Raw genomic sequence first — 14088 nt, forward strand, 5'->3', positions numbered from 1 at the left:
AAGTGATGGGACGGGATGCCATGATCTTCATTTTCTGAATGTTGAGCTTTAAGCCAACTTTTTCACTCTCCACTTTCACTTTCATCAAGAGGCTTTTGAGTTCCTCTTCACTTTCTGCCATAAGGGTGGTGTCATCTGCATATCTGAGGCTATTGATATTTCTCCTGGCAATCTTGATTCCAGCTTGTGTTTCTTCCAGCCCAGCATTTCTCATGATGTACTCTGCATATAAGTTAAATAAGCAGGGTGATAATACACAGCCTTGACATACTCCTTTTCCTATTTGGAACCAGTCTGTTGTTCCATGTCCAGTTCTAACTGTTGCTTCCTGACCTGCATACAGATTTCTCAAGAGGCAGGTCAGGTGGTCTGATATTCCCATCTCCTGAAGAATTTTCCACAGTTTATTGTGATCCACACAGTCAAAGGCTTTGGCATAGTCAATAAAGCAGAAATAGATGTTTTTCTGGAACTCTCTTGCTTTTTCGATGATCCAGTGGATGTTGGCAATTTGATCTCTGGTTCCTCTGCCTTTTGTAAAACCAGCTTGAACATCAGGAAGTTCACCGTTCACGTATTGCTGAAGCCTGGCTTGGAGAATTTTGACCATTACTTTACTAGCATGTGAGATGAGTGCAATCGTGCGATAGTTTGAGCATTCTTTGGCATTGCCTTTCTTTGGGATTGGAAGGAAAACTGACCTTTTCCAGTCCTGTGGCCACTGCTGCATTTTCCAAATTTGCTGGTATATTGAGTGCAGCACTTTCACAGCATCATCTAATTACAGCCTAGGAAATTATTTGAAAGAAATGTATCATTTTGTACACAGTTACCTTTTTAAAAGAGTAACAAGTCAATCCCTAAATGTACTTGAAAATTTTATTTTTTTTTATTTTGTTCCAGTCATTGTACAAGGTGAATTTTTAAATTTTTTCTTGCTAAATCTCCTTAACAATATCTTCACAAAATTATGATAACTTTTTTATAATTTTGAAATGAGGAAACAATATTCAAATAGGTCAAAGAAATTTCCCAAAGGCATACATCTAATAAGTGAGTAAATATTGCTAATTGTACATATTTTATTTTCCAATAGGGCTTCATAAAGATATGATCTTTGTAAGTCTTGTTCATCTCTGTAACCATAACACCTGAATGGCTTAGTAATACTCATCAGTCAATAAACATTGTATTGACTAATTATTAGATATATCAATCTTTCGGAGAAGGCAACGGCACCCCACTCCAGTACTCTTGCCTGGAAAATCCATTGGATGGAGGAGCCTGGAAGGCTGCAGTCCATGGGGTCGCTAAGAGTCGGACACGACCAAGCGACTTCCCTTTCACTTTTCACTTTCATGCATTGGAGAAGGAAATGGCAACCCACTCCAGTGTTCTTGCCTGGAGAATCCCAGGGACGGGGGAGCCTGGTGGGCTGCCATCTATGGGGTAGCACAGAGTCGGACATGACTGAAGCGACTTAGCAGCAGTAGCATATCAATCTTTAGTATCCTCAAAGTCATCAAAATTATTTTCCAAGATGTGCATCTCACTTCTCTGCTATTGCTGGGGAAATAATAATTTATTAAGTGCTGTCCTGCTCTTTAATTGCATACACTTTGCAGAGCCCCATCTGTCTACCTACTCTTTTTGCCTTTATATTTCTATATCTCATATGTTGTACTTTTTCAATTTCTTGAAGAAAAGGTGGTGACTTTTTAATTCTGGTTTCCTTTACAATGCCAGAGTATAGCAGATAGCCAAAGGAATAAACATATTTATGCAAAGTTAATTCACACATCTATTATCCCCTTTGAGTTTTCCAATAACTGTCTATTGTTGTTGTTCAGTCATTAAGTTGTGTCTGACTCTTTAAACCGCATGGACTACAGCTTGCCAGGCCCCACTATCCTCCACTGTCCTCTGTGGCTTTTCTAAATTTTGTGTGTAATAGTTGTTCAGCCGTGTCCAACTCTCTGCAACTCCATGGACTGTAGCCCACCAGGCTCCTCTGTCTATGGAATTCTCCAGACAAGAATGCTTGAGTGTGTTGCCATTTCCTTCTCCAGGAAACCTTCCCAACTCAGGGATCAAACCTGGGTCTCCCTTAATTGCAGGCAGATTTTTTACCATTTGAGTTATCCGGGAAGCCCTAAATTTGAAATCCCACAGTTTATCTAAATGTTAGTTCAGTTCAATCTGTAAGTGGCGTCCGACTTTTTGTGACCCCGTGAACTGAAGCACACCAGGCCTTCATGTCCATCACCCACTCCTGGAGTTTACTCAAACTCTTGTCCATTGGGTTGGTGATGCCATCCAACCATCTCATCCTCTGTTTTCTCCTTCTCATCCTGCACTCAATCTGTCCCAGCATCAGAGTCTTTTCCAATGAGTTGGCTCTTCGCATCAGGTGGCCAAAGTATTGGAGTTTCAGCTTCAACATCAGTCTTTCCAGTGAATATTCAGGACTGTTTTCCTTGAAGATTGACTGGTTTGCTCTCCTTGCAGTCCAAGGGACTCTCAAGAGTCTTCTCCAACACCACAGTTCAAAAGCATCAATTCTTTGGCACTCAGCTTTCTTTATAGTTCAACTCTCACATCCATACATGACCACGGGAAAAAACGTAGCCTTGACTACACAGACCTTTGTTGGCAAAGTAACGTCTCTGCTTTTTAATATGCTGTCTAGGTTGGTCATAACCTTCCTTCCAAGGAGCAAGCATCTTTTAATTTCATGCCTGCAGTTACCATCTGCAGTGATTTGGGAGCCCAGAAAAATGAAGTCTGTTACTGTTTCCACTGTTTCCCCATCTATTTACTATGAAGTGATTGGACCAGGTGCCATGATCTTAAGTTTTCTGAATGCCGAGCTTTAAGCCAACTTTTTCACTCTCTTCTTCTACTTTCATCAAGAAGCTCTTCAGTTCCTCTTCACTTTCTGCCATAAGGGTGGTGTCATCTACATAGCTGAGGTTATTGATATTTCTCCTGGCAATCTTGATTCCAGCTTGTGTTTCATCCAGCCCAGCATTTCTCATGATGTACTCTGCATGTAAGTTACATAAACAGGGTGACGATATACAGCCTTGATGTACTCCTTTCCTGATTTTGAACCAGTCTGTTGTTCCATGTCCAGTTCTAACTGTTGCTTCTTGACTTGAATACAGATTTCTCAGGAGGCAGGTCAGGTGGTCTGGTATTCCCATCTCTTTCAGAATTTTCCACAGTTTGTTGTGATTCACAGTCAAAGGCTTTGGCATAGTCAATAAAGCAGAAGTAGATGTTTTTCTGGAAATAATCCCACAATTTATCACACAAGGAAGTTAAAAGGCAGATTTTGTGACCTGCCCCAGGTCATATGGCCATGATGCACTTTGAAATGTAAATTAGATGGTTAGTGATTTCCCCTCAACCCTCCTCTATCCTGTTTTCTTCATCAAGCTATTCTTCCCAAGGGCTTCCCAGGTGGTGCTAGTGGTAAAGAAACCACCTGCCAGCGCAGGAGATGTAAGAGACATGGGATCAATTTCCAATTCGATCCCTGAATTGGAAAGATCTCCTGCAGAAGGAAATGGCAACTCACTCTAGCATTCTTGCATGGAGAATTCCATGGACAGAGGAGCCTGGCAGACTGCAGTGTATGGGTTCACAAAGAGTTGGACATTGCTGAAGCACTTAGCTGGAATACATGCACTCTTTGCAAATAAACACAGCATCTTTTATTGGCTATTTCCTAATACTGACCTCAATCATTTTAGGAAAGATTCTTCTTTTGTGAAGTTCACTCTACCACATGCCTATCAGAACACTTAACTTACTGTATGAAAATTGTTCGTAGCTTTAGGATGAAAAATTGGTGAAGGCGGACACCATGCCTTTGATGTTAAATAAATATTAAGTAAACAAAACATTTGCCAGTCTTGTTAATGTTTTACTTGTCATAGCTGCTCTTCCTACAAACAATATTATTGTCTCTATTTCAACTTTTAACATCAAGAAGGATCTGTTACCATGTTAAATAGTTTATTGGGTATAAATAAGAAAGTTCTTAGGGAAGGCTTAACAAGACAGCTTACTTAATTAGAAAAGCTCAGTGCAGTTCTCTGTTTTGATTCACAGTCTATCAATGCTAAATTTGCCAGAGTAAATAAAGACTAATGAGTGAGGTGGTATTTTTTTTCCTTAATCCACTATCTATACAGTACCATTACAATTTGAACTGGTCCTAGTTTTTTTTTACATGTATTCTAATGCATTACTTATAAATAATAGACACAACCAAATAGGTACATGCCATTTGACTGCTTTGATTTTGAATGTATTATTACTTAGCTTATTTAGAGAAGTCTTTTATGTCTCCTTTTGTTTGTAGAAACTATGCCAAAACAAGTTTCACATGCCTGCAGAGAACATGGTAAAACTTCTAATGAAGAACAGATAATATATTTTATATTCCATTATGGAGCTACCCTGGTGGCTCAGATGGCAAAGAATCCACCTGCAATGCAGGAGATTGGAATTCAATCCCTGGGTCAGGAAGATCCCCTGCAGAAGGGAATGGCAACCCACTCCAGTATTCTTGCCTAGAGAATCCCATGAACAAAGAGTCTGATGGGCTACAGTCCATGGTGTTGCAAAGAGTCGGACACAACTGAGTAACTAAGCAAAAATATAGGCATATTCATTTAAAAAGACACCTAAATATTTGGAGAGTTCTTTCTCTTTCACTGAACCTCTAAAGACTGAAACTCAGTTCATTCCCTTTCACTCACTGTAGCACCTTCCCTAGTTGGTGTCATAAACTGCGCGTCCTGAGAGCCAAGGGGCCATCGTAGCCTCATTTGCACATTCTTATTTCAGGGCACACCTTGCGCCATAAACACAACAGTAGAGTCAGCTTCAATCTATCACCTGAATAAGACTTCCTTTTCCCAATTTTCTTATCAGAATTTGAAAAACGATGAGATATCTGCTAAAACTGATGTTCAGAAGCTTCTGGAAATAGGTCAGAAACAAAGGTAAGGCTGCGTTCTTTCATTTTCTCAGTTCTTTTTTTCCATCACCAAAATTCATTCAGCAACTTCACATGAATAAGTTTATTTTAAATGCATTCATCTCTTTATAACCTTATTTACATTTTAATATATGAGAATCTTGCTCAAATCACTATATATATATAGGGTGGCACTTGAGATTCTGTATTTCTAGTATGTTCCCTCATGATGGGTGATGCTAATAGTGACCATGCCTATATGCAGATCTCAATTTAGCTATTAAGGATCTGGAGTATGTTCCTCTATTATCTTATAAGATGGAGCCCATCTTATAAGATAAATCTTCCCATCAGTATACAGATCCGACAGCTTTGACATAGTGGGCCATTTTTAATAGTATCACAACTTGATCCTGGTGATAATTGGGTTGGTAAGGAATGGGGTAATTTTATTAATAGCATAATAGAATTAGAACATTTTTATTACTCTTACTTTATTTTTTAAAGGAAGTGAAGTATGAGCTAGATTTATACCTAGAATTAAAAAAAAAAAAAAACCTTATGACTTAAAATTGCTTGTCTAACAAACACATAAAAAAAACCAAGGTATTATAAGGTAAAAAAGAGCTAGCCTTTGTTATTTGTTATACATTTATTAGAGGCTCTGCTGGTTTTATATATATACATACATTTTTTGTTTCAATACAATTACAGAGTAGTTATTATTGTCCCCATTCAATAAATGGGAAATTGTTGCTCAAAATGCTTAAGCAAGCTGCTGAGAGTTGTATTAAATTGGAATTTGCTCTGCTGTATCTTACCTACAGTCACACCCTTTCAAGTTAGTTTGCCTAAATTTATTAGTTTGCTTCCAAAGCAGAAAGCTGTTTAAGAAGCTGGCAGGCACCACACTATGTACCCTCTGCTTACCGTCTTGTATCTTCTCCACTGTCTTTGCCTCTTGATCCAGAAACCTCATATCATTGAGGCAATGACATGTTAAAAATACCAAATCGAGCATCTCATCTTGACTCTTTTCGTATTTCAATGAAATCTTTATTTCTTGAACATGAAATTCACTCCAGAGTCCAATATTAAAAAGATCGCATGTAAAATATAGGTCTGAGCATATTTTCAAAAGTACATAATTTTAACCTATTTTTACTGGTTTGAAATCATCCACCTTTTAAAACACATAAGCATTTGTGGTTCACTGAGTTAGTGGAGAATTATAAGCCATATTTTCAATAGGAATAGCTAATTAAAGCAGACGAAGTGTCACTGAAAGTTATTAGCTTTGCAGACTCTCCCATGTTTGGAAAAGATAATTAGCAAAAACATAAAAGTAGAAATGACTTCTGCATAATCCATGTGCAACACCAGTGAGGGGATTGCGTTGACTGAAGAGGACAGAGTGAGTCAGGAAAGATTAGAAAATGAGGCTGTCATACGTAGACAGGGGCCATTCTTGAAAGTTGGCTGAAAGTGGACTTCAACAGAAGGCTCATTTAGGTAGCTCTGAAAAAGGATGATATCATGTAAAATGAATTTTAGGGGAATTATTCTGACAACATCGTTCAAGGCAGAAAGAAAGAGACATAGACCAGGTTGAGAAAAGGTGGCCTAGAGGAGAGGACAGAGAGATCTCATCAGCGAGCCCCAGGGCGTGAAGACAACAGCGTCAGTGTTTCTTATTGCGCAAGAAACACAGATGAAGAGACAGGCTTATGCATGATGTGGAAAAGGAAAAATGTATTCCTTTAGTCTGCTGCTATTTTCTTAAGTTATCTAAGGCTGCTTCTACATGACACTCAAAATATCCATGCAAACAAGGAAAAATATGACTAGCAGTATTAAGAATTTCAGGTCATCATCATATTTGGCATGGTATATGAATGGCAGATGATGGGCCAAGTCTTTCAATGAGTGGATTAAACGGAGCAAATATTTTGGAATTATGCTTTCCAAGTTTCATCCAAAACTATAAAATTTGCTTAAAATGCGTAACTTATGTAATGCACAAAGTCAGAATGGAAAATTCAAATAAATCACATACCAATAGATGATTTCTCAAAAGTATAATGCATTTGATATGTGGTTTTTTTTCTGTTTCGTTAGAGATATATAAAAATTATAATTATCTGAATGTGAAAGAGGCTATGTATCTCATTTCCAAAGTAAGAGAGATTGATAAATAGTAAAAGAGAAAAACCTTCTCAGACTATAAATAGTATTAACTGGTTGCAAATTTAGAAGTATTATCAGAGCTGGAAAGATTATAATGTATTGCAGATGCCATCTAGGTATATACCCCATTCCCAGTAATTCTTTGTCCTCTGGGATTATTACCTGGTCCTTCCCTAGAGAAGTGGTCTCTAGACTACTTTTTATCTGACTCTGATATCACTGGATACAGTTAATTAGCTCAAGGTGGCCAGCAAAACAAAACTGAATCAATTAGAATTTCCCTCTTGGAATTGTGTGCCAAGAAGCAACTAATGAAATCTCTCTGTTTAGCTGTACCAGATTATAAGTAAGTAAACTCAGAGGATATGAGGTGGCCATAAATAACCAGGTACAGCAGCATGTCTTTCCACCAAGAGGTACAGAAAAAGGAGTGTGTGTGGGTGTGCACACACGCACACAGAATTTTACATGACAGAGAGAGAAAGTTGCATTGACTCTTGATTTTTACATTTACAAAAATATTTAGACAGCCTAGGCAATATTCATAAAAGGATCTTCAAGTTGATGGAGAGACTTTTAAGCCATAACGTGTGAGGAGTGAGATTATCCAACCACAAAATAGAGATCCTGGGGGATAGAAGAGTACTCAGTATTTTGGAGAAGGAAATGGCAATCCACTCCAGTATTCTTGCCTAGAGAATCCCATGGACAGAGGAGCCTGGTGGGCTACCATCCATAGGGCCGCACAGAGTCAGACACAACTGAAGCCACTTAGCATGCATGCATGTCTTGAAAATAAAAAGGAATGATATATTTTACGCTGTACAATGGTTGCTGGATAGAGATTCTGAGAAAGCAGTTTTGGACTCTGTGTACTAATGGATTTTACTATATTGAGTTCTCTGAAAAGGAAAAGAATGCCTGGGATAGCAGCAAGATTTCTTTCTGTAATGTTACTGCAATACAGGCTGGTAACCATTCGAAAAAAATACCTTCCTGTAGGGTGAGGCATTTTTATGTTTATAATTGGAAATGGAAAATGTGTGAAAGAGCTGCCTTTTAAAATTCCTTGTAACCATGCAATTCTATGCTGAAATATACTCAGCATTGGAGAAGCCTGTCACAGTTCTTTAGAATTCAAGTTTCAGTTCAGTGCCAGATAGGGACCTAGAAGAGCTCTATCCTGTGCAAATCTACTTGGTGGACAGGGATGGTCCTTGAGCAAGTCAGCAAGAATTTCTCATTGGAGTAAAACTCACCAAGTTTGGGGGGTTTGGGGACACCTAAACCATGAGAGCAGTGAGAATGTGCAGAAATAAGCTTGAAAAATCTAAGAGTAAATGGAGATATTCAACAGTTTCAAAAGGATTGCTTTGCCATTCTGGTGGCTAGCTTTCCTTGCCGTGAAAATGTGCAGAATTCTGTTTCTCCAGTTTTTGTTAACAGCTTTTGCAGTTTACTTTTTTTTTCTTACTCCCCATTGCCTATAGATGTCAGTATGCAGGTATTTTTGAATATATATGTATATATATTGGATTTTATAAAATTTATATTTTATAATTTAAAACATGTGTATCACTTTAAAAATAAAAATGAGAATTTTAAAATCCAGAAGTAATGAATAATTATTATAAGATTCTAATATAAAAGTTTTTAGTTGGAAATATAGTATTCCTAGGGCTTCCCTGATAGCTCAGCTGGTAAAGAATATGCCTGCAATGCAGGAGATCGTGGTTCGATTTCTGGGTCAGGAAGATCCCCTGGAGAAGGGATAGGCTACCTACTCCAGTATTCTTGGGCTTCCTTGGTGGCTCAGATGGTAAAGAATCCTCCTACGAAGGCAGAGACCTGGATTTGATTCCTGGGTTGAGAAGATTCCCTGGAGGGGGATATGGCAACCCACTCCAGGATTCTTACCTGGAGAATCCCCATGGACAGAGGAGTCTGGCGGGCTAATAGTCCATGGGGTCACAAAGAGTCAGACATGACTGAGTGACTAAGCACACAGATCATGATAGTCCTGTTCTATTTTTATTCAATACTTGTTGAATATTTGAGTGTTAGGAATAGAACGTGGATCCTTCCGTCCTTCTTTTTCTCTCTGTCTCTCTCCCTCAATAGAGGTATTATAATGACTGTCTAGAATTTGAGCACATATGGTCCAGAACACAGTTCCGCTACCTGTTTATGCATCGGTTTTCCATTTGCAATAAGATACTACAATTTGATGTGAAGTTTATTGAGTGCCTGGTGTACTATAAGCCTACAATATAGGTAGACATTCATATTATATTATGTCACAAGTGTTCTTTGTGAAAAATATCAGAAGCAGTCATGGAAATTCAGATTTTAAGTATCCGTATGTGGCACTTTGGGGACTTGCCAGGTTGCACCTAATGGTAAAGAACCCTCCTGCTAATGCAGGAAACTTAAGAGATGAGGGTTCAATCCTTGGGTCAGGAAGACCCCCTGGAGAAGAAAATGGCAACCCACTCCAGTATTCCTGCCTGGAGAATCCCATGGGCAAAGGAGCCTGGTGGGCTACAGTCCATAGAGTCGCAAAGAGTTGGACACGACTGAATCAACTTAGCAGTCAGCACATGTGACACTTCATTCTAATAAACAGTTTTAGTAAATGAAACCTATTTGAGGCTGTAATGGAAACTGAGATTTAAAATCCACTTTAAACGAAAGCATATTAAAGTTTTAACCAATCATGCATAAATCAACTAAGAACCAAAGTGACTGCAATTATTTTATAACTTGTCCCTATTCTGTTTTGCTTTGGTAAACAACATCCAGATTGATTCCAACAATCGTATAGACTTTCACGGATAGTCTTAAAACTGAGAGTGTGACCTAGGAGTTTCTAGATAAGAAAACTGGAGGCGATATTAAGTTCTGCGGGAAAGAGCAGCTTGCGTTTGTGCAGGATGTGCTAGTCAAAGAATGAACACAGGGACCTCTAGTGGTACCAGTGGTTATGACAGTGATCTCGTGTGTGCCGCTGCTGCTGCTGCTAAGTCGCTTCAGTCGTGACTGACTCTGTGCGACCCCACAGACGGCAGCCCACCAGGCTCCCCCATCCCTGGGATTCTCCAGGCAAGAACACTGGAGTGGGTTGCCATTTCCTTCTCCAATGCATGAAAGTGAAAGGTGAAAGTGAAGTCTCTCAGTCGTGTCCGACTCTTCGCGACCCCATGGACTGCAGCCTACCAGGCTCCTCCGTCCATGGGATTTTCCAGGCAAGAGTACTGGAGTGGGGTGCCATTACCTTCTCCGGATCTCATGTGTAGTGAGTGATTATTTTCCAAGTATTTTGCGTGCCTTATTGTCTTCTAAACGTCACTACAAATCTACGAGGCAGTTCTGTCATTGTGCCCATTTTATGGATGGATAAAAATGAGTCTCAGAGTATACTCTCCTATTCCATAGTCTCCCTATTGTGGTTACACACCAAGAAAATATTTCTGTTCCAGAAGTTATCTTTTGGCTCTAGACTGGGAATTTTAGTCTGTACGCTAGGTTTTCATTTGGTCTTTGCTGTTGCTTTGAAGGAGTTTAGTCCTCTAGCCATACTTAACACACGACAACACTTAACACACATACTTCACTCATATGCTGTTATCTGCTGTCTGAAGTGATAGCTTAGATGATAAAATGAAGGCAAAGAAAGATAATAAATCTGTCATAATTGAGAAAATCCTAAACCTTTGAAGGAAATGCGTATTTATGAAAGTATGTAATTTTTAATGTGAGACAGGGTCCATATGTCCTAGTGAGCTTGAGATACAATGTGCATATGTGTGAAGACATGTGTTTTTTATTATCCCCAATAAATGAGCTTTCACATTAGAAATAAGTCTTTTTTTCTCTTTGTCTTTATAAAAACTCTCAGACCTTACACAAGATGTCTAAAACATAATGCTTTAGATTGAGTCAACTGGGGCATCCAAGGAAATGATCATTTTATCCTATCAGCAAGTCTATGGTAACTGTTTTTTTTTTTTTTTTTTCTGAACAGCATATTCACACCCTAGCATGCTGTTACTAAAATTAGCTTTCCAACTCTTAATTATTTTATTGATATGATTTGACACATTATGCAGCTCTCACAGTGGGATTCTTATGAGACACAAGAGCAAGGCAATTGCTCTTAAATGCAGCTTGCTTTTCGAGCTTCCATGGGAGACAGTTATCTTTACCAGAATCCTGAGACGCATCCTGTATATTTAACTCTGTCTCTGTACTTTCTAGTTATGTTTCCTAAGTGTATATGTGCAGTGAAATCTTATTTCATAGTGTACAGATTTATATTATGTCTCTCTTTTCCTCTCTGTTTTCTCCTAAACAAGAGAACAAATGAAGGCTCTCCAGGAGGCCCTGGAAAGTCAGCTTAAGGAGACAGCTGACAAAGCAGAAAAACAAGAGGCTACTGTAAGTGTTTCTTTTTTGTGTCCTTTGCTTGGGACCTGGAGAATTGTTCATTTATTTTTTTCCCCCAAAATCACTATTGAACAAACACACCTCTAACAAATGAAAATACAATAAATAAAACATCATCACCAAGATTATAAAACGTGCTTCATCAGCATTCATTCCAAAAATAATATGTATTTGCTTCTTAGGGGTCTACTAATTCCCAACCCTTATTTATGAATGAGAAACTGAGGACAGGAGTGCTGGTGTCAGGCCCCATATCAGCAGCCCTTGGATTTGGGATGTGACCTTGAACTAAGTTAAGCTATACAGAACCCCGAGCCATGCCCTACAACCACTGAATAGATGTCTCTCAAGGGTGGGGCTACACCATCTACCTATTTAATCATCTCCACAGGTGATCCTGATACACCCCAAGGTTTAAGAATGAATCTTCTCTCCAGATTTTCTCTCTCAAAATGATGTTCACTTGACCTTCATATTTCAATTTTTATGACTAATATTCCCCATAAGCAGGAGGGAGAGTGGTCTGGATAGTAGTGCTGAAAACTAGATTTCTACCTGTTCCCCCTTTATGTACAACTTATGGGGATTGAAGCTTTTATTTTATTTGAGGGCCTGAGTCTTTTTTAAAGCATAGTCTATTAATTAAAATTATAAGGTATAGTAAGACCAACAGAAGGGCTTCCCCGGTGGCTCAGTGGTAAAGAATCTACCTACAATATAGAAGCCACAGGAGGCACAGGTTCGATCCCTGGGTCAAGAAGATCCCCTGGAAGAGGGCATGGCAGTCCACTCCAGTATTCTTGCCTGGAGAATCCCATGGACAAAGGAGCCTGGTGGGCTACAGTCCGTGGGGTTGTGAAGAGTTGGACATGACTAAAGCAACTCAGCATGAGCACACAAGAGCAACAGATCAGGAAATGACTACATTTGGAAAGATAGTTATTTCCCACAGTTTCCGAGAAGGGTGACATGGCACATGACCTGGGACCATGCAGGGAAGCCCCAGGTCAGTCCCGGGGCAAATGAAGGTGGAGAAACTGTGGACAAGAGCCTCTATTGTGGTTTCTGTGGGAAGGAAGAGGTTAAGCGAGGTAAGCTGGTCGAGGATTGGCCAGTTTGAATGATTTCAGCAGGCTCTGCGACATAGGGGCTGTTTGTCAGGTTGATTATATGGGACCCCAGCTCCTTTGAGAATTGGCAGAAATGCCTGCCTTTCTTTTGCAAGGCCTCCTTGAATAATCTGAATTAGAGTATAGAATTTTGCCTCTGAAACTTAGCCCTGTCTGTCATCTGGAGTAACTGCTTCCTGGAGACAGTCTTTGTAATAATGACTGGATTTTCCTAGGCACAGATTTATTTCCTGTTAATAAATTCATTGTTATCTGTCCAGCCCACCAGTAAAGATGAGTGCCTTTATTCTTCTCTGTTATGCCATGGCAGCACTCACTGCTAACCTAAACCTACATAGAGTGCACCCTCGTGTCTAGCTCTTTGGACATATGCGTGTGCTAAGTCACTTCAGTCATATCTGACTCTGTGCAACTCTATGGACTGACTGTAGCCCACCAGGCTCCTCTGTCCATGGGATTTCCCAGACAAGAATACTGGAGTGCGTTGTCATGCCCTTCTCCAGGGGATCTTCCAAGTCAGGGATTGAACCCGCATCTCTTAACGTCTCCTGCATTGGCAGGCAGGTTCTTCAGCCCTGGTGCCACCTAGGAAGCCCTTCTTTGGACACACATGTCACATGAAAGAGCAGACACATTTTTAGCACTACTGTGTCGATTCCTCCCCTCAAAATCTGACCCTAACTGCAATCCCGTTTCTGCCTTGACTTATCATATTTAATCTCAATTTGTGCATAGCCCAGTCATAAATAATGGCATTTAGACCAGAATAGAAGTTTCCACACATACTATTTTCTCACATTCTCACAACAAAATGGCACACTATTTTTTTTAATTTTTTTTTTTACTGAAAGTGAATAACTGTTGCTTGTATTTACACAGTTAATATTTACAGAAGCCAAGGCATGGACCTGTGTTTACTCTAATATGTTACACAAACTGTGTCTAACATCCCAAAAGAAGAAAGCTATAATTTTTAAAGGAGCTCAGCCAAAGCTAGAATAGCCAAGTATCAGAATAATGGGGACAAGGAATGCATAGTTGGGGAGAAGAAGTTCTCTCTCAGAACCCTTCTAGTGCTTTTCTTAAAATTCAGCATTGAATCTTGAGGGAGGATTTTCCTCTCCCACCCCATAATACTGTACTGAGCCAGAAACTCCCTAAATGTATTCATAACCTAACATGTGCTACAGAATAAGAATAGAAAGAAAGAAAGAAAAGAAAGGCTCCTCTATCCATGGGATTTTCCAGGCAAGATGGAAATGGCAAATGGAGTGGGTTGTCATTTCCTTCTCCAGAGGAACTTCCCGATCCAGGGATCGAACCCAGGTCTCC

The 14088-nt window shown here is 39.4% G+C and overlaps 1 protein-coding gene across 2 annotated transcripts in view; it reads left to right on the forward strand.

Moving 5' to 3' along the window:
* The window catches only part of LUZP2 (leucine zipper protein 2), a 514336-nt gene that overhangs the window by 234005 nt on the left and 266243 nt on the right, over positions 1-14088 (forward strand). For both annotated transcript variants that reach the window (XM_086383024.1, XM_086383025.1), the window contains exons 3-4: positions 4948-5018; positions 11536-11617. In XM_086383024.1, coding sequence (XP_086239150.1) covers positions 4948-5018; positions 11536-11617 — 153 coding nt within the window. The remainder of the gene's footprint in view (positions 1-4947; positions 5019-11535; positions 11618-14088) is intronic.

The sequence above is a fragment of the Bos grunniens genome, chromosome 29 (genome assembly GCF_055505025.1).
Source record: "Bos grunniens cultivar Pamir isolate PY7600 chromosome 29, Bosgru_T2T1.0, whole genome shotgun sequence".
NCBI classification, from domain to species: Eukaryota; Metazoa; Chordata; class Mammalia; order Artiodactyla; family Bovidae; genus Bos; species Bos grunniens.